At 44.9% G+C, this 27,964-nt stretch overlaps 1 protein-coding gene across 2 annotated transcripts; it reads right to left on the minus strand.

The window, feature by feature from the left end:
- Positions 1 to 906: 906 nt before the first annotated feature.
- On the minus strand, positions 907 to 27,927 carry LZTR1 (leucine zipper like post translational regulator 1; the record flags this gene model as incomplete). Of its 2 annotated transcripts, XM_083878544.1 has the most annotated exons (21): positions 907 to 1,709; positions 4,429 to 4,509; positions 5,166 to 5,271; positions 5,476 to 5,625; positions 6,408 to 6,452; positions 6,629 to 6,755; positions 8,035 to 8,191; positions 8,873 to 9,042; positions 10,866 to 11,049; positions 12,082 to 12,177; positions 13,049 to 13,141; positions 14,008 to 14,118; positions 23,067 to 23,268; positions 24,120 to 24,259; positions 24,470 to 24,527; positions 25,959 to 26,042; positions 26,238 to 26,346; positions 26,717 to 26,796; positions 27,360 to 27,416; positions 27,617 to 27,679; positions 27,752 to 27,927. In XM_083878544.1, 21 exons carry the CDS (start codon positions 27,925 to 27,927, stop codon positions 1,593 to 1,595), a joined length of 2,406 nt encoding a protein of 801 aa, XP_083734670.1. In that variant the 3' UTR covers positions 907 to 1,592. The 2 variants fall into 2 exon arrangements, with proteins under 2 accessions (XP_083734670.1, XP_083734671.1); XM_083878545.1 differs by lacking the exon at positions 6,408 to 6,452.
- Positions 27,928 to 27,964: the final 37 nt, after the last annotated feature.

The following is a 27,964-nucleotide window of genomic DNA, read 5'->3' on the forward strand; positions in this document are numbered from 1 at the left end:
CCAACCTGTTCAGCCTGAGAGAATGAGGCTTCCCTGGGCAATGGGTGTCCTCTAGTGGATCAGCATTACTGGAAATAGACTGTAGTGCTGTTAAAAGTTGCAGTGTAGAACCTTTCTCCAGCTGCCAGTCTGGTTTCCCAGGGAACACAGAGCCTGTCTACAATTATCATGACCTCTGGTAAGAGACTCCCCGATCTGTGAGGCATCTGGAAACAATCTCTCTGGTTTAAAAGGTGCCCTTGGCTCTCAGGAGTACCTGTCACCTCTGGTCTGACTCACCTGAGCAAGCCACCAGGGAGACAGATGGGGTAGTCCCCAGAGCACTTCCCTTGGATTAACTGTGACATGTTCTCCATGGCACACACTGCAATACCCTTGGCATGTGCAGGTGTGTGTCAGGTTGTGGGATGCTGGCAAGGAGCTCAAAACTGCTGCCCCAGGAACACTTCACTGAATGAAAATCACGGCTGCAAGGGTGGGAATGTGAGTGGCTGGGAGCAGAACAAGGTTTTGATTTCCCAGGGCAGCCCCAAGGGCTCTGGGCAGGGCTGGGACAGTTCCACCACCAGACACTTTTACCAACACCACATTTCTGCTGCTCTCCAACCAACACTATTCAGCTGTGAGGAGAGGTGAAGCTCCTCTTCTCCCCACTCTGCAGTGCAGGAAGCCTCCAGCACAGAGCTGGGGGCTGGAAGATGAGGGAGCAGGAGCTGGGAAGGGCACTCTGCCTTCATTCACCTTCCTGCAAAGGCAAGGGCTCACAGAGACACTTCAATATAAAATTAGTAACAAGATGTAACACAGTTATTTTTAACAATGTGACCTTCATCAAGCACCGAACATTTTTTTGCTTAATTTTTTTTTCCAAAATGAAATCCAAGTCAATCATGAAATGCCAAGAGAAGATGTTAATTCTTTATTAATAAATAGATTTAAAAAGGCTTAGCTAGACAGGATTAATGGATTTGATGGTCAGAGAGGACTGCTGTAATCTTCCAGTCTGACCTGCTGCAGAGCATAGGTCTGGATTCCCATAGCCCACCAATCCAGGCAGTTGCACAGGGGCTTATCTGTTAATCCACACCATGGAGTCTCTGAAAAGTCACTATATTCTGGTCCCAAGGGCCAGTCTCCCTGTGAACACCACGTGCTCTTGTTCCCAGTTTCATTCTGACTTCCCCTTACAGCCCTCGGGCTGGGTCAGCTGTAGCTCTTTAAATAGTATTCTTTAAATATTCCGTTTCAAAGGATTAGTGACTCTTACTCATGACTGCTTGATTTTACAGTATGAAAGTAATAATGGGCTTGATTATGAACTCAGTAACTCCCCAAACCATGTGGAATTACTTCAGGCCTGCAATGATTTCAAGTCTGCATTTGGATAACAAATGTAACCAAGTCCAAACGCTGCACAAAGGTACAAACCCAACAAATCCAGAGAGAGCAGCTCAGCCCTCCCTGCTCCTCCAGGGCTGCTGTGCTGTGCAGACACTGAGCTACTCCATACACAACACAACAGTAAACCAGAGGCAGCTCTAAAGTGCCAGTGTTTGTCAGGAACAAATGAGAAGGTGGATTACCAGGGCATGTCATATGTCTGCACTCAGCTCTGCACACTGCTTGTCTGAGATGTGGGTAGCTAAGGAATCTATGATGTCAAGGAGGAGGAGCTGACTGAGCGAGCGGAGATTTGGCAACTTGGAGACCTTCAAGGAAAACAAAACAGAAAAAAAAAAAAAACAGGAAGAAATTAAAAACCTCCCCATATCACAGCTCATGTATTACCCTTTTACCCTTGGCACCCCACAGCAAGTTTGGCTGGGCACACAGATGGTGCAAGATCCCAACTGTGGGGCTGGGCTGCAGGGAACAGATCATGGGGCTCAGAACCAAATTCAGACTGCTGGGAGTGGAGAGCAGCAGGAATCTGCCCCCTGAGCTGCCCCTTTGCTGGTACTGACAGCCCCTACAAGACTCTCCTAAAAGCAATACTGGGCACCAGCACAGCCTGAGCTCTGAGATCTGTGGTTTTGTATTGAAAATGTGACTCAGGGCCTGATCTCTTTGCTCCTGTGCTCCTGAGGAAAAGCTCTTCTCAGTGTCCATGCTGGTTCTGCTGGCATTCTTCCTGCAGTCAAAGCAGGTCACTGGAGCACTTGGCCAACAAAAACCTCCCACCACATCGGACAGACGAGAATCTACAACGAACTTTGAGCTTCTGAACTGTTCAGAAGCTCAACTGTTAGCAAAAAGGAGCTCTACACATTCCCTCCTTCTCCTCAATCTCATGGTAAGGAGCCAGTAATCCCTGTCTGGAGGCACTAACACACACCAGCCTCCAGGCAGGCTGTGCCCAAGCACTGACCCACCCACCCTACCTGAACTGACATTATCACCTTGCTCTAGGGAGATGCACTGGGATAAAGAATAAAAATGTCCTGAGCAACCTCTGAAGGCCAGGAAGGAAATGGCTGAGGATACTTTCAGAAAGAGCTCAGGATGTGCTTGTAGCAATATCCCCAGTCTAGGGATCTACCAGGACTGGGAGGAAGAGAGATCCCCTGATCCCCCACTGATGGGATCCTGCCCCCAGCCCAGGCACACACTGCAGAACAGATCAGGGTGTCACTACAAACATGTCACAACAGCAGGTTTATTAGGGCTTTTGCACAACACTGACACACAAGAGCCTGAAAACACATTGCCCAAAGCAGTGAACCTCTGGGAAACAGATCTTCAGTAACGCTCCTGCTGTGGGGAAAACTCCTTAACAGTCCAAAGCCAGAACAGAGTTAAGGAACTGGAAGAACAGGAAGGGACCCAGCCTGCCTGAGCTCTGGTGACCCACCAGGTTTGTGCCTGAGAACAAATCCCCCTCAGAGCCCGTGGCTGGCCCAGGAGCAGAGCAGAGTGTCTGTGCCCAGCCACACTGAGTCACCCAGCCCAGGCCAAGAATCACACACTGAGGCCTCTCAGGCCAAGGGAAAACATTGCATAATTGAGATTTCTCTGTGCACATCTGCTTGACAGTCTTCCAGACACGTTTTGATGAACACTGTTCCACCAGTGAACAGTTTAAATATAAAACATTTCCCCACATCCTGGGGAGGAAGTACAGCTGAGGAACGCCCTCCCAGCTCCCATTGCTGCCTCCCAGTGTTGCAATGTCCGTTTCCCCCTGCACGTTCTGGGGAGAATCTCAACCTCTTTGACTTCAAGTGGCCTCCACTGGGAAGCGACACTGTGGTATTTCAGCCCTCACCGTGTGCAAGGCACTGACCCCAAGCCCAGGGATGCCCTGTACCCTGCAGTGGGACCATTCCCCATTCCTGCTGCTCCACAGGACTTGTGGGGCCAGAAGAAAAAAGACAGAATGAAGGCAGGGGCTGCAACCTCATGCTGTGGACTTTCCTCTGGGAGTGATTTCTGGATACTGGCTCCACTCCCAATGCTTTTTATGCAATTTCAGTTATTTCTGAATGTAAAATGCGTCATGCTCCAGCAACTTTGGCATTTAATGAAGAGCCTGAACACTGTCCTGTCTCCTCTCCAGACACTAATGCAATGCTCTTCCTCCCCAGGAGGATTGTGAGTTTAAATATACAATGGAGAGTGAGCTACTTGAATATTAACTAGGGAATTATTATCAGGATGTGTGTAGCATCCAGAAATCCCAATTCCTATGATTTATCTACCTATTTCAGCAATGCTAATGAGCTGAGCAATGAACTGATGACATGCTGGGGAACTCTCATGGAGGGACCACATCTCACAGGAACAATTAAATGACAATATCCTTATTCTCTCAAGTGAGGACAGGAGTATCAGCACATTGGGCTCCTGACCTTTCCTGCCACTAATGCATAATCCCATCAAAACAGAACCACAGAATTTTTAAGATTGGAAAGGACCTCTAGGACCATGGATGGAAAGGACCTCTAAGACCATGGAGTCCAACTGTTGAACATGGAAATCATACAGAGCCCAGCCAGGACATGGCAATTTGTTTTAGAGCACATAAAACATGTACGACAGAGAATACTTCAAGGGAAGTAAGAGGAGCACACTGATAACTGCTAGTGAGGGAGAGATTTGTGCCCTCAACACAACAAATATACCCCCCTATACACACACCAACCCAACAAGGGCATGGCACAAAATTAACTGATGGAACAACTGGAAATTAAAGCAATTTTGGGTAACTTCTGCTTGGAAGGGCTTCACATTTCTACACCAGCTTGTTCTGGTCTTTAATTTACTTTGGTGTGCCTAGCAGTCCTGTCAGTGAGTGTCAGTAACATGCAGCCAGCTCTCAGCTATCTCACACGAGGAAGAATTAAACTGATTTCCACATGAACGTGTCTTTAACCAAGGCAGTGACAGAGGACAGCAGCTCTCAAAAGCCACAGAAAAGATGCAACCAACCTTGGTGAACTGGTGGACGATGATGTGCAGGCAGTGTCTCTTCATGTCCAGGGCCTGGGTCTTGTCAGCTGCCTCTAAAATCTAGAGTAGGAGCAAAAATGTGATTTCTGTTCTGCACAGCTCAGATGCACAAACCTCACCCAGAGCCAGTAACTCCTCTGAGCTAGGGAACATCTCCATTTTGCATTACAAACTGAATATTTTCTGAACTATTCAAAAATAAGCCTTGGATTTAAAAATGTATGGAGTCCTCAAGAGCTAACCAGCAGGAATTGCTTCTGCTTGTGCTGCAAAGGTTCAGTCTGCCTTCCTGGGAGCTGGCACTGGCTTTTTGACCACACAGTATCTTTTATTAGCTCGAACTACACTGCTAGATCCTGTCAAGATCACTGATAAAACAAGACTAATGTCTGTTACCTGCAGACCACCATTTGCCCTGGAACAAATGTCTGCCAAAAAGACTTTACAGCTCAAGTGCTGAGCATGTGGTCATCTTAAAAAGACCTTTAGAAACACAATTCTGTACCAGGGGATGAGAGCTCAGGAGGAGCCAGGTGAGCAGTACCTGCTGAACCCTCCAGCTCAGGAACAGAAGTGACACAGCCCCAGGTAAGGAACAAGCTGCTGAAGGCTGGGCTCCCACATACATCATCACTGGGCAGTGTCAGTGACCTGGCACTGGGGGTGCCCACTTGACCAGACCCCTTGGCTTTCCTCTAAGTGACCAAGTGAATTACCTGGAGCACATTCTCCACTGTGACATTCATTTCCAGGTTCTGCTTACAGTAGGCCTGGAGCCTGTTGTTGGAGAAGCCGTAGTAATAAGGTGCTGCAAAGAGGTATCTGTGCATACTCATTGAGGAATAAACCAGAGAGCAAAGGTGAGAGGGCTGACAGCAAACAAATCCCTGTGAGGAGTGGAAATGCAGAGCCTGATGGTGCCCCCCATCCTCCCAGTCAGTGCCAGGCAACCCAAAGGAAAAGAAAGAAAGGTGACCTGCTGGACATGCACACAGAGAGATCCCCCAATTCCTTCCCAAAGGATACAGGGAGTCCTCAGGAGGCATGTTCACTTCCCCATAGTAGATGTATCTGAGCATGGATTCAAAAGCTTGCTTGCTGGGAACCATTTCACCTATGGAAATGTTCACTTGCCCATCTTCTGGCATAAAGGAACGGAACATGGCTTCAAAGTAACTGCAAAGGGAAATAAAACTGATAGAACATATTCTGCACACAGATGGTTTAGCCCAGGATTGTTGGAAGGCTGCTATTCAGAACTGCAGCTTCTAAACCAACAAATTCAGGAGACAACCTGGGCAAAAACGCTGCTCATTTATTTTTTCATGCATGTCTGCCAGTGAAAACTCCAAATATAATCCCCCTAATTACCACCAGAACCACCTGAAATTTGACTGTTTCTTGAAAATTAGGACACATGGTGCTTTGCTTTTTCTCTAATTTGCATAAGACCCAGCAGAGAGCTTAAAGCATTATGAATTTCCTTGGTGTCTACAGACTGCCAATCATCAGGGCTGTTTTAAGAGCTGTGAAATGCTTCTGGTAAAATACCACGGTAACTAATACTGAATATTGTTACTGGGTCTGGAAAAAAAATTGTTATGGTATTTGAAATAGAAATGTTATGTGAACACTTAATATTTGGTGGAACATAAGGTGCAGGTCCACAGAACACACAAGTGCAGGACAAATCCACTTCACCTATGCCCTGAGGAGAGAGAACAGTCCCACCATTTTCTGTTATGTTTATTCATAACCAGTCTTAAATATCAGAAAGTGAGAAAGAAATTCAAGTTCCACATGATACAATATGAATTGTTCACTGTCAGAAGGCTCCCTCTGACCCCAGTGGACATCTGTTGCTTTCCATTTCACTGAAACCACCTTATGTTTTTCACCCTTTTCCCCTTCCTGTGATTTTACAGATGCTTTGTCTTGCAGTGCAGCTTCTCACACACCCTCTGCAGAATCTCTGCAGTTCTAATTTCTTCCTATTTTCCCTGCTGGGTACAAAATGGAAAAAAAAAAAATAATCACTACTGCTTAAAGGCTTATTACACTCATTGAGCAAAGCTGCATCTTAACACTTCATGCAGATTTAAGTTCCTCTCTGCCTTCTAAACCAAGCCAGCTGAGCACACACTGGCCAGCCCTGCACTGTTATAGGTACAGGGCTCACCTGGAGCGAGCTGCCAGGATGGCTTTGTGGGCTGGCCGTGGGTGCCCATCCAGGAGCAGGATGATATCACAGAATTCAGTCCCAGCTCCTTCCAGGTAAGCCTTCATGTCCTGAATTAAAGATGTTCCTGAAATTAAACATAAGGAAATAAAGATGTGATAGTTCCAGGTGAGCAGGTACTGACAAACTAATATATGGGCAAGCCAGAGCTCCAGCCCCTCTTTCCTTTGGGACTCTCAGGGTGAATTTCAGTCAAGTCGTTCTTCATGATCTTGGAGCAAAATGAGCCTCATCCTTCCCCACTACAGCCCATTCCCTACTGCCCCTCCCAGAGCTACACCTGTCAGCTCTGCTTTCTGCCACTGACAGATGCTCTCTACAGATATAAAAGCTAATTTCCCCCTCCCTTTGCACTATTTCCGACCACAAGGAATATAAAATTTCGTGTCTTAGTGAAAAATCTTTCCCAAATCAGCAAAAAAGGCTTATTTTATTCAATATTTTAATCAACCTTTGTAAATACACAACTGAGAAATAAAGCACATCCAAGGCTGCTCCAAATTCACACATTTTTGCAAAGTTTATCTTTCAGTTTTTAATTTTTTTATTTTTGAGTTTGGGTGTCTCACACCATTCCAGCTCTGGGTACAGAACTGGCTGTGCCACCTTCCCAGCCAGTGCACATCTCCCCCATGGGACAAATGCCAGCCAAAGCCTTTCTACTTCACCTTCCAGGACCAGCTTCCCTCTCTCTCCAGTTCCCAATTATTTTTGTGCAGCACTCCACACCAACCTGCCAATTCCTCTGAACTTTATGGCCTTAGAAAATTTCATCATTACATTCCTTGTATTCTGTGTCAGGATGTTAAAATATTGAGTAAGACTAGTCCCAGATCAGCCTCTGATGAATTCCACAATAAAACTGTAAATCACATCTCCTGTTCCTTTCACACATGCACACACAGCAGTGCCTTATTCACAAGATCCTCCTCTGTGGTGAACACCTCCAAGGAGGCTGTTCCCCTGCTCAGCTCTGTCACCCTTCAGCCACTTACAGTGACTGTCCACTGCCTTTTTTTGGATCATTCTTTACCCCCTTCTGCTCCTCTCATCTCTCTGAACAGGACCAGGATGGTTTATTGCAAGAACATGCCTGTATCTCCCAAGTAATTTGAAGGGACACCTTCAAATTTCTGATTGAAACTCACTGGGAAAAAAAAATTGTTGTGCTTTGTCTCAGCCCGGGAGAGAGCCTGAGCTGTTATCCCAACTGGGAACTGGTGGGCTGCTTCCCACACATCTCCCCAGGCTAAACAAAGCCAAACAAATTAAACAAATTAACAAATTAAACAAATTAACAAATCCAAACCAGCACGGGGAATTGCTCCACGAGGCAGGAAGGTTACCAATGTCGAGTGGTTGGTCAGAGTGTGTCCGGACAGGAGGTTGCTGCTTCCTCCGGACAATCTCCACAATGAGGGAGGAAGAAAGATGCTCAAACTCCTTCATCATTATGACTTGATTAAAATGGGATTCCTTCACCACAAAGTTCAGGCAATGTTCCTTTAAAAATACACCGATATTAATTAAGAAACTTCTGGTATATTGTTTGGAATTCATCTTACAGCATCCCATAAATGCTACATGTCACACATGCCATTGGCCATCCATTGAACCTCCACATGGATCCTGCACATGGAACTACCCAACAGTGATATCCTTATCCTTCCTAAATGACTGTTTAGGAAATGACTGAACAGGAAATTCAGGACAATTCTAAGCATCTAGAAAGATTTGGCTAGAAATACTAACAAGGAAGAAATTAACTGCCCATTGAGCTGCTCCAAAGCTTTCTAAAAAAATGAAAGAACCTATCTGCAGTGTCAGTATATAGAAGACAGCAAGACCAGGAAATACACTGGTTCCATCTTGCTGCGGCAAGAGTGAACTGATGAAGAGCCAAAGTCACTCTGCCCTTGACATTCTACAAAGCAGTTATGCAAAAATATTGAGCATGTATTGAAAAAAGCCTACATAATATCACAAGCCTACATAATATCACTGCAGGACAACCCCATGCTAAATATACTCAAGCGACTGTAATTAAAGGAATGGTGAATCTGCAAAAGCTGATACCTTTGGCCAAATGTTAATTACATAAATTTAATTTTAAAAAATATTTTAAAAGTTTCTTATCAGTTCCTTTGCATGCAGAATGGAATTCTGACACAGTAGAGTGATTACCTTTAGCTGATCCAGCTGAAGCTTGTTGGCATTCTCACACACAATGAGCACGTTCTGCAGATCTACAGATGCTTCGATGTACTGAAGGCAGAGCTGTTCCAGCCGAGAGAGCTTGAAGTTTAAGGCCAGTTTGTACACATCCATAATGAGCAACACATCCTGAACATGACCTGAAATTGCAAGAGGGAAAACTGCTGGAGAGCTCACAGAACAAAGAGAGGAACCCTTCTAAAAGTTGTTTTTTTATATTGACTGGAGCAATTGGAATAGTAGAACAGGCAGTTCTACTGGAGTATTTTTATAGAGAAAAAAACCAACATTCTTTGTTAGATAAAATCTGAATCAATGCTAGAAGAGGAGGTTCAAACTTGAAGCATGCAAAAGCCAACTCAAAGTATTTTTTAGACCAAAGATTTTGTGACAATGCGGATCACGATTTTTTGAAACCCTCCAAAGAAAGCAAAGTCTCTAAAATCCCTGCCAAGCCCTGGAGCTTGTAGTCCAATTTCTCAGAGTATCTAGCTGCCCAAGAGCCCTGTCTGAGTCCTTGGGCTTTACACAGTATTAACAGTCAGCTCCCTGATTCTGACAGACCCTTAATTATGAAGGTACTCTGTGTTTTTCACTTTGTGCTCCAGCCTGCACAGACCCACAGCTGCTCTATGAGGGCTGAAGTGAGAGAGGGACCCTTTTGGCCACTGCAATGGGGCTACTGGGACACCAACTCAAGGAATAATCCCCCATGGCCTTTGCTTTCCTCACAGGCGATCTCTGCCCATCTGCTCTAACTGTTTTTTAATAGAGAAAAGCCCTCTCCCATGCCACGTGCCTTCCCTGTGTCTAATTGGAAAATCCCATTTGATGAGCATGGCCAATGCCATTAGCTCAGCCCCGGGGTGGCTCCCCAGGGGGCTGCTCTCTGAACTGAGAGGAGACACTAGGAATGCAAATGGGCAGGGCAGGGCCCATGGAGGATCCCAGCAGAAGGGAGAGCACCAGAGAGAAGCTCTCATGGGCTGGGAAGAGGGGCAGGCTGCCTGGGAAGCCTGGAACAATGGCAAGAGCTCAGGGGTCCAAGCCTCCCTTTGGCCTGTGCCAAGGTGATGGTGCTGAGGATCAGGGAATGGCTGAGAGTGGGATGTGACAATGTCAGCAGAATCCAGGGAGCAGTTCCCTCCTCCCCAGGCAGTGGGATCATCCTCAGACAGGCCTCCTCACAGGGAAAGCCTTGGCACAGACACACATGACTTTTTTCCTGAGAATTATCTTTGATGAACTTGGAGTGAAGCTGAAGCAAAGATCAGTGCCAGGACAGCTGTGCCTCACTGAACTTCACTGTGCCCCGTGGCTGCAGCTTCCCCAGCCCCAGCAGCTGGAGTTCCTCACTGTATCCTGACTCATTCCCATTGCCCCACATCCCTCATCACTCACACAGCCAGGAGCTGGATTCCCTGTGTGGGAGCTGCAAGTTGTCTGGCTATTACTTCCCCAACCACAAGTGTTTTTTAACTCAGAGAACTTTAATAAATGCATAAAATGGATTTTTCTTTTCTTGAGGCATTCCTTTAGATTGTATTTTTAATAGATGATAAATACAGGCTTGCACACCTTTCTGTGTAGGCTCAGTTTAAAATGGATCAAAACAGTATCAGAAAAATGAAATAAATCAAGCCAGGATAAGGTACTCAGTTCTTCCAAGCAGGATGCTGTAATGTTCAAAATACCATAATATTTTCGTTTGTTTGGGGTTTTTTTACACCTTTTGAAATGATCAAGAACTTGTTCTTCCTTGATATTTGAAAAGAAAAAAAAAAAGCATGGTTAGTATGCTCTCATAAAAATCTGCTTTTTGTTTAATTTTGTTTGTTTAAGGTTAGTAATTAAGTGCTCAGAACAGGACTGATCACCTGCAAATGCTGGATCCTGCTGTTCCCAAACACGTTTTCCCCCTTCCCCTCCCCAGTGCCAGTGTTACCCCACCCTGCTGCCCTACCTTTGCGGGGATACTTTATTTTATCTGTGTACAGGAACTGCATGAGCACCTCGAAGGGCTGAGCCTCGGCCTCTCGGATGGGAACCTCCAGCAGTGGCTGCAGCCGGCACAGCTTGACATTCCCACCAATCCCATCCTTCTGGCAGCTGCTGTGTCCCTCCTCTTCAATGTCTTGCTTTGATTTCTAATGAAACAGAAAAAAACCACCCAAAGATGGCACAAGGCTGTGCCAGTTCACACAAGTTATTACTGAACCAGAGGATCCTTCTCCTTACTCCACATTTTTCAAGACCCAGGATCTCTTTAGCTTCAGGATTACCTTTAAGATAACAAGGAATTCATATGTCTCAGACTTTCTGTTCAATATCCTGGGGGACACATGGATCAGAACACAAGTAAGCTCCTGGATCCAGGTCAGAAGCAGGACATCAGAGCAAAGGAGGAATGAACTGCACCAAAATTACATTTTTACCCACAGAAGGAACAGCCTCACTCTGTGAAGGAAGGACAGGTGGGACCAGATTCCACAAACCCTGCCTTGCAAAGGCAGAGCACAAAGTGCTGCACAGAAGCGTTTTAAAGCACTCTATTACTTCAAGTTTCACTTTGACAGCCTTTCCAGTGCCAAAACATTGAACTGGGGGGCAGGGAGGAATCCACACCTCACTGCAGATTGTGTGCTACCACCTCCCAAAAAGCCATTGCATGTTTGCTGCTGAAAAGCTGGAAGTAGTCAAAATTAACAATGAACAGAGGCACCAGAATTTCATCTCTGGAAAAAGTCAAAAAATACAAAGGTTAAGGGAACAGCTGAAACCCTCAGCATTGCCTTTCTTCCCTCTGATGTGTCTGATGTTGTGGGCCATCCCCATGACACAGCTCTTGCCTCCCCCACAGGGTACACACACCTCTCTGGGGCATTCCACAAGATTAGACCTCAGACAGCCAGGAGAGCTTCCAAGAACCACACTGCCAAATCCAGATAACTGGATTAACTCTGGCTCCTCCACGTTACACTCCTGATACACACCCAGTAGTCTTTGTCAATACTAATGATCCTCTTTATTTTACTTGCTCTTGAGCACCTTAACATCAGACACTGCTTCCATCCTCCAGCTGTCTCAGCAGATACTACTTTTCTCCTGACAACTTTATTCCCAAACTTGGGCAGAATAAGCCTTACCTTGCTACAGGGGTATTTTCCCAAAACACTCACCTGTTTCACCCTCTCCCTGGCCTGCATGATTTTCTTTTTCAGCCACTTGCAGCGGGCGGTGACGATAGCAGTGTGCCCTCGGACTCGCTCCTCCTTCTGCCAGAGGCAAAGGTAAAAAATCACATTCAACTTTTATCCCCAAATCACAGAGCCATGGCAGACGGCAGAAGTCATAGAAACCTGGGCTACAACACATTTCAAGTTAGAGTCAAAGGCAGCCTTACATCTGCTCTGCACATAGAGATGAAATTCAACACCCATTTCCCCAAAGGCCAATGGCAAACAGCATTTGGGAAAGAGTCACATTCACTGAGTGGAAGCTGCTGTGTCACATAGAGTGCTTTTTATTCTTGTTTAATATTCTCTTTTCAAAATAACAGTGTGAGTATGGGTTTTGCTATTGTTTGCCATAATTTATCACCTGTTGTTGAGGATCTGTTCTCTGAGCTTTGCAAAGCTTTTTCTAACTTTAAAGAATGCAGGTAAAGTTCAATTTTCTCATGTTTATTTTCAGAAAACCTGTTCTCTGTTAAATTTTTAAACTATTTTCATTACTAGAGAACAATTCCCCTATACTGCTTTTTCTCATTCTCTTTTATTTCAGTAATTAATAATGGCTCTTGAAATGATAATGGGTTTGCAAAACACTGACCTGCCTTCCTAGGAAGGACATGGAAGTACAGAGGTTGTTGGTAAATTTTCATATTGCAATTCTATATAACATGCTTTGATAAATTCAGGTTAAGTCAGTGACCCACAGATCTCCTCAGTTTAAAAGTTTTTTCTCCATTGCAGCTTTAAAAATTTATCTGGATCAGTGAAACTCACTAAACGAGGCAGACAGTTCACCAGTGATTCATTCCCAGGGTTTCTGGCACAACCACTGCACAATTTGCCTTTTTCCCAGCAAACACACCACACACACACTGACACCCCCATTGGCATCTCTCCAATAAATTCTACTTACCTCTCCCAAAACAAACTCCAAGTCACTGAACTGTCTGTTTTCCCACAGCCTTCCATAGTCTTCATGGAGAGTGCATTTAGGGTAACAAGAAAACTAAAAAAATAAAACCCCAGAGAAGACAGAATGAATTTCGGTGGCTACATAAACTTCAAATCTCAAGTCACTCTGAAGCAGAGGAGCCTGGGGTCAGATCTCCTCAGGGTCTGCAGCTTCCTCACAAGGGGAAATGGAGGGAGAGCTTCAATCTCTGCCTTGTGAGTTCCTTCCAGCTCAGGATATTCCTGAACCTATGATTCTACAAACAGAAGTGCCAAGGCTACATCTACTACCACTGGATTTTCTTATTAACTCAGCCTCAGTGTAGCACATAAAGTAGAATGTCACAAACCCATGGGGAGGGTAAGGACAGGTAACCCAGCATAACATGGAAGAATTGTCTCATCACAACTCCCAGATATGAGGATTGGGAGGCTGGGAGTCTCACCTGCACTCATGACTTCCCTGAGGGTGCCATGCAATACAAATAAACTTGAGTGGACGTGGGATTTAATCTAGTGTGACTATCCTGAATTTAAAATTTTCAATTCCCACAGTTCTGTGGGATGGGAGTGGGAGAGCTGCATGGAGATAAAACCACAATACAAAACATTCTGCCCCAGAGCCCTGGACAGGACAGCACATGAAAAGGAACAGCCAATTTTAATGAAATAACAGAGCAAATCCCATCTGCTGCACTTCCTAATGGTTTGTCAAAGTTGTCATGATCTCTGTAGGACTTCAGAAGGCATTGACCTTACCAAAATGTCTGCCCAAATAACATCTCTCAGAAGATTTTAAAGACACACATTGACCTTTGAAAGCTGAAAGCTGTGGAGCTCATGGTGAGCCAAACCAGACACTTCACTGACAAGACTCGTGTGGAATTGGTGCAGAAATAAGTATGTTTATCAGCAAATTACCTGAAACCTGTACATCTCTCCACTTCTGATGTTATTGTCCACTGTGCCACCAAAGATGTACATTGCATCTGAGATAACTGCTGCTGCATGGAAGAGTCTCCCGCTGGGTAACTGGGGAAAGAAAATAGGGGATAAAGAGAAAGAAAAGGACAAAAAAGCCAAGGTAAGAAATAAAAGCCTATTCTTCTGCTATAAACAGATCAACAGTGAAAAGGGAAAATCACAGAATATCTGAATTAAAAGGAAAATACAGGGATTGTAGAGTCAAACTCTTAAGCAAGTAGCCCATATGGGGATCAAGCCCATGACCTTGGGATTATCAACACCAAGCAGTGACCAGACCGAGGCAGCCCAGGGTCACAAATTCACACACTCACACACACATTCACACACACTTGCATCCTCAGATTGCCATTTGCTGTACCCCAGGATTGTTTCCTAGCATACCTAGAACACGCTGTCCAGTCACATTTAAGAATTCCCTTAATGCACCTTCTAATCACAGTGGTACCTCCACAGGTCTCCATATCATGGCAGCTAAAAAATGGATCATTTACAGAATTAAACTCAGTGTCATTTCCCACATAAACCCCACAGACATTTCTAGAAATAAGCAGATTCTGCAAATGTGATCCCTGCGCAAACTCAGCTTACTCCAAATGCTGTCAGGAACTTGAAGGATAAATGATCATCTACCCCAGCAGGACTGAGCCCCAGGCCTGTGAACACCTGCCTCCCCCACAGCTTGAAGGGCTGAACCATCTGCCTAAAGCCCCAACAATGGCCAGGGCTGGACAGGAGCCCCAGGCTGGAGCTGTTGGCAGAGCCACAGCTCCATCTCCATCCTGCCAGCTCCACAGAAAGCAAAGCCCCCCACACTGCAGCTATTTATAGGGCTGGGGGATCACACCATCCCTGCAGCCCACCCCACCTTGGAGATGAAGCATGAGGTGATTTTTGAGGAGTCACTGCAAGCCAAAGCCACCGTGACCCTCCTGCAGAGGACAGACCACAGCATTTTTACTCATTACTCCTGAGGCTACACAAAAGTGTGTGGACACATCAGCATATCTCACTGAGAGCTCACAGAAAGGCTTCAAGTGCTGAGAGAAACTTCTTTTTTTTTCCCCTAGTTTGATCAGGCTTCTCGTCTTCCAGGCAGTAAATTTCATTAAATCTCTGCCTACAAAATAAAAAGCCCTCTGGTGTAAGAAATCTTTGCTTCTTGTACATATTTATAGACACCACTCAAGTAAAGTCAAACATGAAACAAGATTATGTTTATCTGGAGAGGCAGATTTTCCAGGAAACCATGCTGACTGGCAGTTCCCATTCCCACCAACTCAGCCCTCTCACCACAGTATCACACAACAGCCTCATTTAGCCTGTTACTCACCACACTTTCCATGACTTGTTCTTTTCCTCAAACTAAGGCTTTTAAGGAGACAATCCCCCAGTCAGTAACCAGGCCGTGGGTATTTTTCTCAGATGTACAAACCACAGGCTTGCTCACCTTAAAAGGCACTTTTGCCTGTGCCAGTTTAACAAACCCTCTGGATAAACAAGTTGCCCTCTGTATCCAGCTTGTTTCATGGATACTTTAGCAAGGAAACTTCAGAGTTGGTTCTAATAAATACTGTGATGGGTTCTGGAATAACACTGATCTGTTATGGACCCAGTTTCATACCCCTCTGAAAGAGGATGAGATTACTGTCAAATATAATCTGTTTTTTCTACGCCCTCTGCTTGTTCTTAGCAGTAATCTCATTAACTAAATAAGATGTGCTGATTGAAATAATCAACCATATTATAATGGGTTAAAAACACATCTGTCACCTTCATCAACTGGAGCTCCAAGCTCATCCCAAAGTAAGAAGTTTGCTTGCCAAGACACATTCCCACACAGCCAGGCAGGCTGGTGGAAGCTGCACTGTCACATCTTTATCACAACTTTAACTGCAACCAAAACCAAACAAAAAGAACTGTTCTAGCAGAGCTCAAATGAAACCCACTTGCTTCAGATTTATTCAGGTCATTTTCCATCTCTCTCTTTTTTTTTTTAAATACACAAAATTTAGTTTTGCTTTTAATTAAAATAATTCCCAAAATTATTTCATTTTTAAAAGCTGCCATTGAATTTAACAACTTTTTTTTTTTTTTTAATCAAAAAGTCTTACAGCTTTGAAACTACCGGTGCCAGAAATCAAACATGAACCACCTGAATATTTAACCAAGTAAGATGTACTTGCCAGTCACATCATATTCCACTCCAACAATCTCCATGGAACGCTGTAATGATGATTTTTCTTTTGTAATGGTTGGTACCAGCCAAGGAACCAGAGCTCTGCAGTTACTAATAACTTAAACAATCAAACAACTTCACTTTCTAAATACACAGACTGCATTTTGAAAGAGAGAAATGTAAAACATGGAATGACAGCCTGGAACAGAAAAGGCCATGTCCAGTTCATAAAAACACTGTGCAGCTGAGAGTTTGAGGGTGTTTGTTTTACTGAATCAGAGCAGCAGAATTCAGGCCAGCACAAACCCCAAGTGGAGATGACAAGTGGTGACATTTTGGTGCCACCCACATGGGGAATAATCCTCAGCCCTCCCAGGACCAAGGATTTGGCCACAGGAACTTTGTTCCAGTGCAAGGAAGGAGAGCTGGGTCCCCGAGAAAATATCCAGGAGGAAAAAAAGGTTAATAGAGCTCAGGAGCACAAAGAGCTGGAGAGATTCTGGTCCCCATGTTCCTCATCCACCAACACCCAGAACCTGCCCTACCTTGAATTTATCACTGGGAGAGCTGCCAAATCCAGCTGCTGAATACACCCACCCCAGGTAGAGTTTATAAGAAACAACTACAAAACACCATCTATACTTTTGCTAGCCAGGATGGTCAGAAAAGATGAGAGGAAATGGCTGGAATTGCAGCAGGAGAGGTCTAGGTTGGATATTAGGAAACATTTTCTCCTGAAAAGGGTTGTAAGCATTGGCTGCTCAGGGCAGTGACAGAGTCACCATCCCTGGAAGAGTTCAAAAGGTGTGTGGTGGCACTTGGGGACTTGATGATCTTGAAGGTTTTTTCTTCTGTAATTCTGTGATTCTAATTTCATCTGCTGGCACAACTCCAGATGGTCCTGTGTGAATCCACTAGGATTTGTCTTTCTCATTCCTGGTACATACAGGAATGCTAAAAACCACAAAGAGGCACTGCCAATCTGAATGTATTTGTCAGCTCCAGATCCTGTACTTACCTCTCCATCAATGCGATCTCCTTACTTTATTAACAGTGCCTGACAGAAGAAATTCTGGATTCAATCCTGACACCTCCGGTGATGGGGGCTGGCACCCCTCTCTGAGCCACACTGCCCTGTTTCATCTGTTGGAGTAGTTTCTCTGTTTAAGGTTAATGAGATTTGCATCTGAGCATCTTTACAAGCTGGAACCTTTGCTTTCAAAAGCAGATCTCATCAGTCACCTTTGCTTCTCTTTCAGTACACCCTTCCACACTGCTGGCATGACCCAGGGCATCATTTTCAAAATAAAAGTATTTCACAAGTCTTTTTTTAATCTCATTTCTTGTGCTCAGGCTCTGTAGCTTGTCCAGACAGCACAAATGGAGTCTGTGCTGTGCTGCTCATCAGAGTTCTAATTTGACTCCCAAAGTTGTGCATTAGAGTTGCCTTTCCCTGTGCCAGAGCACCCAGCAATCATTCAAATATAGGTGAGATTACAGCCCTGAGCATGAGCTCTGGGCCTGAGCACACAGACTTTAAAATAAACTCAGTAATACCTGTGCAAACCCCTTCATAAACTCATTGATTTAAATTTTGATCTCACCAGGAACACATTTGCTTGGAGTCCTTAATAAATTAAGTTGAAACATTGTAAAGTAAAATTAAATAGTGAAAGAAGTAAAATGAATAATTTCCACTCAGGGGTCAATAGTGGCCTGCTCTATGCAATTTAAAACTTGCACATGCAGAGCCAGCACTTAAATGGTTCTTGGATTACAGCTTAAGTTAAACAGCTCAGGACAAATTGCAAGGGAAAAAAAAGGACCAAAGAAAAGCCATATATGAAGGTAGAATTTCTCTCTGTCTCCTATAATAAGTTTAATTTCCATTTTTCAAGTCTTTTTCACATTCAAGTGTTTCTTTCTTTACCTCTGAGTCTGCTGTAGGTCCTTGTTTAGCTGTTGCTCCAGTTGTTTTAAGGTTTTCTTTTCTTACTCTCAGCTCCTCAGAAGCCTTCTTATATTTACAGACTAGATTTATAACTGTGTAAATGTTAATTTTCCCTACACTCAGCTATGAATGAGCAGGTATTATGGAAGGTAATTGTTGCACTGAACTCAAGAGTCAGTAATGATGTGCTCAGATTTCTTTCACAACCTAGGAACACCAATAAGCTTCTCTATCATTCAGGATCATTAAAAGCTCAAAGCCAAAATGAAATAAAAAGTCCTAAAACCAACCTGGTGAACCAACATAAATTAAAACATAAATAAGTATCTTTTTTTCTCTGAAACTGGAAGAAAACCATAAGCTACAGGTCCAAATTAGCTGTCACTGCTGGGAGATTGGGAGCTGTTGATACCTGAGATGTTTACATGCTTACACATCAAGCAACAGCATCAAATTCAAACAGATGGACAGACAGAGCTTTGGATAGTCCTTAGGTTCAAGGAGGTTTAAGGATTTAAAATGTTTTCCCATGCTGGGTGCAGACAATCTCTGCTTTCAGACAAAACTGGAACAGACACGAAGCAGCAAATGCTCAAGGATTTTACTGAGCCTTTCCATAGGCTGTTGTATTTTCATTGGGCCTTTCCTTAGGCTTTCAGATTATGGCAATGCAGTCATCCAGTTTATCACTGCAGGTACCCAAGAGTAACCAAAGTGCTGTTCATAACCCAAGAAGTGCCTATTAATTTAAATAATCTGGCCTGGTATGAACTTTGGGAACACAGCTTGCCATGAGCCAGGCAACTAAGCCCACCCTATGGCAGTGGGAAGCCATTCCCTCCTTGTCCTTTGTCCCCAGTCCCTCTCCAGCCCTCCTGGAGCCCCTTCAGGCACTGGAAGGGTCTCTAAGGTCTCCCCAGAGACTTCTCTTCTCCAGGTGGACACCCCCAGCTCCCCCAGCCTGGCTCCAGAGCAGAGAAGCTCCATGGTCTCCTCTGGACTCATTATGATAAGTGACAGGGGATACAACAGAGACATCCTCTGAGGATGAGATTTTTCCATTTGGCATTCACTGGAGAGCACAGAATGAAAACAGGAAGGTAAAGCCATTAACAATGACATCCAAACACACGGTCACATAACCACAAAGGTCAGGCCATGAGGCTGTCTGTAATTTATTTACAGCTGTGATAATGGTAAATGGTCTTTCCTTTAAGATGGTTTTAGTATATATCAGTTGGAAATTTAAAGAGCAGTGTTAATGTATAATTCAGCAGAGAGGATGAGGCAGTTTGAAGAACAAGCCAAACTCCAGCCAAATCCAATGAAGGCATCGCAAAAAGCCATATACTGACATCTGACAAGAGCTGACACAAATCCAGACCAACCATCCAATAACCACAATAGCACTTCTGGGATCTTAGTCTGACTTCCTGGATAAACCAACCTACCAAACTTCTGTGAACACATACTGAAATTTAGACTTTCTTAGAGGAAAACTTTTGTTTTTGAAAATATCAAATCCTGGTTCAAGTGTAATGAAGACTTTACAATAAAATGTTCCAATAAATAATTACTCTAATTCTTTACAATTCATAAACATTTGTCTTCCTTTCTTTTTCAGTCTGGATATTTCTAGTTTCAACTTGAAGTGGCTGGACCTTGTTTTATCCTTCACTGACAGATGATAAAAACCCTCTGTTCCTCAGGGAAGATTTAATTTCCTACACCTAAAAGAGATTTCACTTCACAGTTGATGGCTGGGCTTCCCATGTTCAATGATTCCTCTCTGAACAACCTCCCTGGTTTGTGAACACAACATGGAGAGATGTTGTACTTGAAGATCTAATAAACACAAGGATCATGTATTTATGTTACTTAATGACACTACACTGTGTCAGCCTCAAGAACCAAGAATGTCACAGCACTTCCAGCCATTTCAGACCACCAGGAGCTCTCTCAGCTCTCCACAAGAAGTGGGAATTTGAGTCACTGTTGCAGGGATCTGTAAGGGAAACCATGAAGCCCAGACCACACACTGCTCATAAATGTATCCTACAGCCAAACTGAAACATGGACCTTCAGGAGAAATCAAAATCCTTCAGTGGACTGTTATTGTAATAAGTAATTGGCAAAACTCTGGGCAATCAGTAAATATTGGAGGAAAGCTGTCGTTTTCTGCTCTCTTTCAAAGTTGGTGGCATAACTTTATCCAGAGTAACTGCTCTTCTGAAAAAGACATTTTTTACTCTGAGATGATTTTTACTCTGATATTATTTTACTCTGAAAAGTATATTTCAAATCCTTCTGTTACTCAATTTCATACCACCTTAATGCAGGTCACATTAAATATTTGTTGTTACAATTCCTTACCAGTGAGTTACAGAAATACTCCTTCTGCCTATCACCCACATCATTTGCATTTTGCTTCCTCTGGGAGAACACTGTGAAAGGATGCAATAATGAACACCCCTCAGAAAGGATTTGAGCATAGAATTGACAAGCAGAAGTGGGGCTGAGCAATAGTGTTAGTTACAGGTATTCTGATGCACAGATTCTTATAAATATAAGCATTTTCCAGATGTCTCTCTCCAGCTCACTGAGCACAGGCCTGCAAAGGGAACTGCTATGAAGCTCCTACATTTTTTAAAAATATTTTTTAAAAAGCCTGAACATGACAATTATTTATAAACATCAAAAGTATCAGTCTTCCCTCTGGATTGTGAAGTGCTCAGTTTTATCTCTCCCAGCAGAACAACCATACCTTGACAACTCTCTGCCCACGTGTGGAATTCGGGGCACTGTGCACACAGTGACATCTTTCTCTTGCCTGAAGATACCTCAAGGGGTGTAACTGATTTCTGCTCTAGGAGACTGGGGAAGACTCATCCTCAGGAGGATGACTAAGTCCTTTTAATCTTCCTCAGCTGCCTACAAACCACGTCACTGTAATCTGTCTGGAAACCTCCAAGTAAGCCCAAGGAGGTCACCAGCACATTAACCTCCCTTTTGGCTTGCTAAAAAAAAAAAAAAAAATTAAGAGCTTTGAAAATTGGAGATTTTTATTGCTCTTGGCTTTGAAAGCCCTAATTGTGAGACTGAAATGTTTCCCAGAAGGAGTTTTAAGATTTCCCTCATAACTTGAGGAGAGATGGATGACTCGCCAGTCCCTGCAGCCACAGGGATGTGATGGAAACTGTGAGGAAAGAGAATTTTCTTCTTCCTGACATAACATCCTGCCCTCTATGAGGCAGTGGCTGCTCCAAACATCACCTTGGACTCTGTGGGTCTGTGTCCACAACTGCCAGACCCTGAGCTCCTGTAATTCCCTGCAGAACACAAGCTGTGACTGCCATGTGCACACTCAGCAACACGAGGCATTTTTCCTCTCACTGTCTGCTGATTTTTTTATGCTGCTCCAACCTTCTTCAGAAAGTAAAGGTATTTTAAGTTCAATAGAAAACCTTGGGGCAAACAAAAAAAAAAAATCTATTTCTTGCTTTCGAAATCCTTCAGTAGCCCTGTGTAAAGAAAATCCAGCACACCAGGAAGCCTTGGCAGTGTTATGCAGGCAGGCAAGGACTCAGACAAGATATTCCTGTGGCTGCCTTAGAAAAGGACAACCCCCAGCTGTGAAGATCATCTCCCAGCAAAGGGAGAATAGTTCTGTGTGCTCTGTACAATTTATATGTACATGTATTATATAGAGGTTTTAGGAGCTACAGACTGCAATTGTGTGGCTCAGCAAGGATGTCTTGTTATTCATTCTGGGGACATCCTAAAGCATAAAATGGCAGCTCCTGGTTTATTTTTTAAGTACTGCCCTGTTCCATCTCAGTTTGCCCTCTTCTACTCATTAAGCCATTTCCCATCTTCCATTCCACAGTGAGGAACTACCAAGAATTCTGAGCAGAGAACTGCAACAGGTCCATTGCCAGATCCATTCCCAGGTTTGTTCTACCTGTTTACTCAAAATGTAGAAAATGCCAGACTGTCTCAGGGCACACAATTGCTGTCTGTGCCTTTAGGACCTTCCCAGAACTCACTCTGCTTTGCTGTGATTAATGCCCAAATTGTGGGCATTACCTTTTCCAGGTAACAGCCCCAAGCCTTGTGTGACTTGTCACCTTCTGACATACAATTTCCACCTGACAACCTATTCCTGATACTGGCACAAACAGGTCTGAAAAGTCCAAAATCACTCCCCGATCACCCTGAAAAGCCCCTCAGGGCTGCCTAAGTTCAGAGAACAGGACTGGAATGGCAGTAATGACTCCCCTTCAGTGTAAGCAATCTCTTCTGTATTCTCTTTTGCAAAGCACTGTAAAAACCACCACTGAATTCACAGCTTCATCAGCACCAAACCTTGTTTTGGACTCCAGAGGCTTTACCCATTCCATGCCAAACATCCAAAAGAAGAATTAAGGATATTGTAAAAGTAAGGAAGAAGGTAACCCTGCTGTAGTGCAGTTAAGCAAAGTTGTAGCAGCATATTTCAGACCATACCACACAATACATGGGCATTACAGCGACAAATCAAGTTTTGAATTCTGCTTGAAGCAGAACCTACGAACCACTGCTACACACTGAATTCATTGTTCACCTTTTCACTGAACAAATGACTGACTCATAACACATATCAAAGCATTTCGTGGTATTTCTTTAAAATGTGTTTTAGATGTGTCAACACTGACTAATTTTTAAGGACTGCTACCCACAACATTTGAGCTGATTAACCATCAGCGGGAAGGAGTTGTTACTATTTACCTAAAAGTAAAAAAGTGTCTATGGCAAAAAACGAGTCAAAAAAAGCCGGAGCATAAAGGAAAAAAAAAAAAACAACAAACTAGGAGCTGAAGGTTTTACCTCGCTGTCTGGGCTGGGCTGGATGACCTCCCAGGTCTGGGAGTCCACGTCGTAGCAGTGCAGCTCGTTGGGCAGCGTGTTGTCAGCAGCGCCCCCAAACACGTAGAGGTGCCGGTCGAAGGCCACCATGGTGTGCCCGTATCGCCGCTGGGGAGGTGGAGGGGAGCCCCTCAGCAGGTGCTCCGTGGGGATCCGTGTCCAGCTAGGATAGGAAAGAGGATTTTTAAACAATTCTTTTAAATTTCTTAACTCTTATCTGTTGGGAAAGATGGGATAGGAAGGGCTTGTGGATATGATTGCCTGGTAAGAAATACTGGAGATGTAAAAGCTGGGAGTGAAATAGAAATGAAGGGCAGCTCTGAGATGTGATCATGGCAGGCAGGAAGACGGGGATGAGCTGGAGATGGGTGGAAGGACAGAAAACAAAAGGACCCAAGGATGCCCCTCTCCACCCTGCCAAGGCATCAGGGAAAAAGTAGATAAGAAAGTAGTCTTTGGAGTTTAGAATATAAAATTATATGGTGATATAGCAGTTCTCATAGGCTGCATGCAAAGTTTGTAGGTTTTGTATCTCACTCTGGTTGGTCACTGTAAATTAGAATATTCAACACAGAAAGAGATATAAATGTATTGTAACAAGGCCCTTGCTCTCTTACCTCACTTCTACCCCTTAGCTCTGGCTCTTCTACCTCTCCCTTACCACTCTCTCTCTCTCTTGCTCTTGCCCTCTTCCTCTATCCCCCTTGCTCCTACCTCTCTTACCCCTCTTACCTCTCTCTTACACTTTTACCCTCTCTCTCTCCCTCTCTCTTTGGGGTTCCCTCCAGCCCAGGCTGGTGGCTGAAGGCAAAGCCATTTTTACCCACAACCCTTGCAATAAACCCCCGTGTTTCTAGAATATCTCAGCTCTGCAGAGTCCCTCTCCTGCTGTCCACAGCTGCTCCTACATCTATCCTTTGTCACCAGGAGACACAGCATTATTCCCTCAATACCCCTGAGTATTGCATTTCAGGCAGTCAAGGGTTATGTGGGTTTTGCACAGTCTAAACTTACATCTTCTCCTTGAATTCAAACTGGAAGAGGTTATTGGTAATCTTTGCTCCGCTCTGGCCAGAGAAAACAAACATCTTGTCTTTGCAAACCGCCACGGGAAAGTTACAGCAGGAAGGAGGAATTTCACCGCTTTGTTCAATCTGAAAAGGTAATTAAGTTCAAAATTAAAATTGTATTGTTACAGTGCACAACTCCACGTGCTGAGGACACTGCAGGGCCATGGGACACAGGTGGTTCAAAAACCCATTCTGAAGAAAGAGCAGTGCAGTCTAGAATGGGGAATTTTAAATAATTGTACATGAACCAAAAAAAGGTAATTTTATGTGTTAGTTGAAATTGAAGCTTCTTACCTCTTCCCAGCAGGTCAGCTCCCTGTCCTGCAGGCCTATTGTCCACATGTCATTTAACCTGTGCCAGAACACAAAACATGCTTCATTTCAACCTGTTCATTTTTTGTAACAGTGTTGAAAGGACAGAAATCCTATTTCATCAACATTCCTTCTGCACAGGAAAAATGTCCTGCTTCCACTGACAGAAAAACAATTATTAGAATCCCTTTGTCTTAAACATAAATTTTACAGTTTGCTTCACCATCTTTCTAGTTCCAAGTACACTGCAGTTAACAGCTACACACAGCAACTCAGTCTGGAGCTTAAGGATTTGAGCTATTTAATCTTCAGGATTTTTACAAAATACCCCTTATTACCCTGCTCCTCCTGCTCATCCCTGTTAACTACTGAGACTGATCACAACAATTATTTACATGGCTGAGTCCTTTGTTAGGTACAGAAAGGAGGACAGAGCAAGTAACCTGACATATCCCTGACTCTGCTGTTCCCAGAACAAGTTACTCACAGTAACTACAGATGTTTCCTTTGTTCAAATCTGCCTGGAGGCTCAAGTTCCATAAAAAGACATTTTTTTTAACATGATCAAACATATTTAACATAAATAAGACAGCTCCTCTCACCCACTCCTTCGTCAGAGCTACCCAAGGCCCTGGGGGACTCCCTAAGCTGGCAGTGAACAATCCCACAGAGTCGTGCATCTTATACCAATTCCTCCTCCAGAAATAACAAAGACATCCCATCTGTTTTCCCAATTATCAGCAGCTCTCCTGGAGACTTTGTAAAGCTGGACACTTTCCTGAAGATTCTCTTCAGAAGAAGAGGCAACCCAGCTCCTCATTTGTGACAATCTCTGTGTGCTCTCATGATGCAAATATTGTACATCAACATAAATTACTCCCCAAGTTCATTACAACAGAGAAACAATGACATGTCCAGAATTGACTGTTCCCTGACAGATCAAGAGCAAATTTGAGGAGCAACTGTGAGACAAACCACTGGGCTCTAATATCTCACCACCACTCCTTTTCCAGTCTTTCCCCATATGAAATCCCACCTCCTTTCAACCTACATATTACATATTTCCAGAGAAGTCTGAGAAAAAACTGACACGTTGCTCTTAGCTCTGTCAGATGATTTCATAGCAAATCCAGGCTTTGCTCTCTAAGTCTTCAGCAACATCAGCTGGTCCATGCCGGGGATCTTTCAAGAAATGTGCATTTGCCAAATTCCAAAGATCATTTTGCAGCCTTACAACCAAGCAGGCTGTCAAATTACACATCCACAACCACTCTGAGTAACCAGAGCTTTAGGCTTTAAGCACACACTTATTTGCACAAAACCAGCAAAATGGAATGCTCAACAACAGAGTGGGTTTGCAAAGCTCCAGCTGAGTGTTTAAACCTCTCTGAATATGGAAATGTCTGTACAAAGGTGGGAAGTGAGGGGATTTCACAAAAGCAGCCAAGGGGAGGGTGATGCTGCCCCATACCGTGCGTTGCCATCGTATCCAGCAAAGATCCACAGCTTGTCACTGTACACGGTGGCGCCGTGAGCTGACCTGGCCACTGGCAACCTGCAAGGGAAAAAATGCACACAATAACCTTTCCTCTGCAGCTGTAGAACCAAAAAACCTTAATTGAGAAAGCAGAGCAGCAATCAGGCTGCAACCCTGACATCAGCACTGTAACATGGTCTGACTGTGCCATGTGAAATGATGCCAAGCTCCCCTCACTCCCCTGAGGAGTGAGGCAATGACATCAGGTCTTACCTTCCCTCAGTCTTCCACTCTGTCCACTGCCCAGTTGCAAACTTGTACTCGAAGAGGTCGTTTTTATTCTTCAGGTTAGAATTGGAATAGATATCTCCAGTATAACCACCTGGACAACAAGAATTCCATTAGACTCCCAGGCAATGGAACACACACACACTTCCCGGGCATTGCATTAGGAGAAACTTTAGATTGCATAAAGTGTTTGGTTAATGGACTACTACAGAAGGAGACCTCTCCTCCACTCCTTCTCTTAAAGAATCACTATGGTAATGAGCTTTGTTTGTATTCATTCAAAATGAGCTTTGTAATGAGATTTGTTTAAACAAAACAGCGAAATACTTCTAATCTAAAGCTGAAACCACAGCTAGCCAAGAAAAATACTGAATTTGCTACTGAATGAGACCTTTGACACTTCCTAAAGACCTCTCAGTCTTTTTTCAAAGCATTACAGCAAGCACAACCTGCTGGTGCCTTACCAAACACGAACATGCTGCTCCCGTAGACCACGGCCGAGTGGTGGTACCGCGGCGCCGGCGGCGTCCCCGTGGTGAAAGCCCTGCACAGGTCACAACAGACACACTCAGACACCCTGCTCCTGCTCTGGCTGCTCAGAGCACACTTTCAGAAAAGAAACAACTGTTAGAAGTTATTAATTTGTTCCTGAGCGTTTCGTTGGTTTTGGATCACTAAGATTTTACGGAATGGCACAATATGGTATAAATGGTTACAGACACGCTGCTGCTGAAATCTGTTTGGCAGGGCTGGAAAGTGAGACTCAGGTGAGACAAGACAGACTGGCCAGTGTAGAGCAAAGGAGCCAGGAAAGGTGTGAGCTCCCCTTTGGCACCTTCCCTGGCCCGAGGGGTGCAGCACACCCATCCCACAGCCTGCAGGAACAGAGGTGACCCTGCTCCTCTCCCTTGCTGGGCTGCCCGGCCTCCCCTCGGGCAGGATGGATGGCAGGGAGCGGCTGTGACAGCGCTGGGCAGAGGTGACAGTTCTTTTAGGGTACTTCGGGTAGTGCCACAAACTTTTCCACCCAGCCCGAGCTAATGGGGGAAGTCACGGCGTGTCCCGGCCCCGGCAGCACTGGGGACAGCGAGGGGCAGCGCTGCCCACCTGCACCACGAGCAGTCCTTCACGTCGAAGCGCAGCAGATCGTTCAGCATGGTCTTCCTGCAGGGAGGGAAGGGAGACACGGCTGAGCCGGGCTGGGGGTCGGGCAGGGGCGGCCAGGGACCGTCAGCCCTGCGCCCCTCACACCTACCTCCCCTCACACCTTGTTCCCCTCACACTCACTCCCCTCACACCCATCTCCCCTCACACCCATCTCCCCCCAACCCCGGCCCTGCTCCCCGCGTTCCCGGCCCCCTTACCCGTTGTCGCCGCCGAACACGTAGATCGCATCCCGATAAGCCACCACGGTGTGTTTGCTGCGCCTGGGGGCGGCACAGGACAGGTCAGCGGCGCCGGGACCCCCCTCCCACCGTCCCGTCCGCTCCCCAGCTCACCGGGCCCCCACGAACTCGTCGCAGGGTGGGAGGCGCCGCCAGCGGTGCACGGTCTCGAAGGGCCCGAAGTTGAGGGTGAGGTACTCGACGCTGTCCGAACAGCTGTGGTCGAAATCCACGCTGGGGGCCACCTTCGAGCGCCCCGCGCCGCCCGCCGGGGCCGCGGCCGCCGCCATGGCCCAGGCGTGCCCCCCCTAGACTACAGTTCCCGGC

Source organism: Zosterops lateralis (genome assembly GCF_965231275.1).
Source record: "Zosterops lateralis genome assembly, chromosome: 26".
Classification (NCBI taxonomy): domain Eukaryota; kingdom Metazoa; phylum Chordata; class Aves; order Passeriformes; family Zosteropidae; genus Zosterops; species Zosterops lateralis.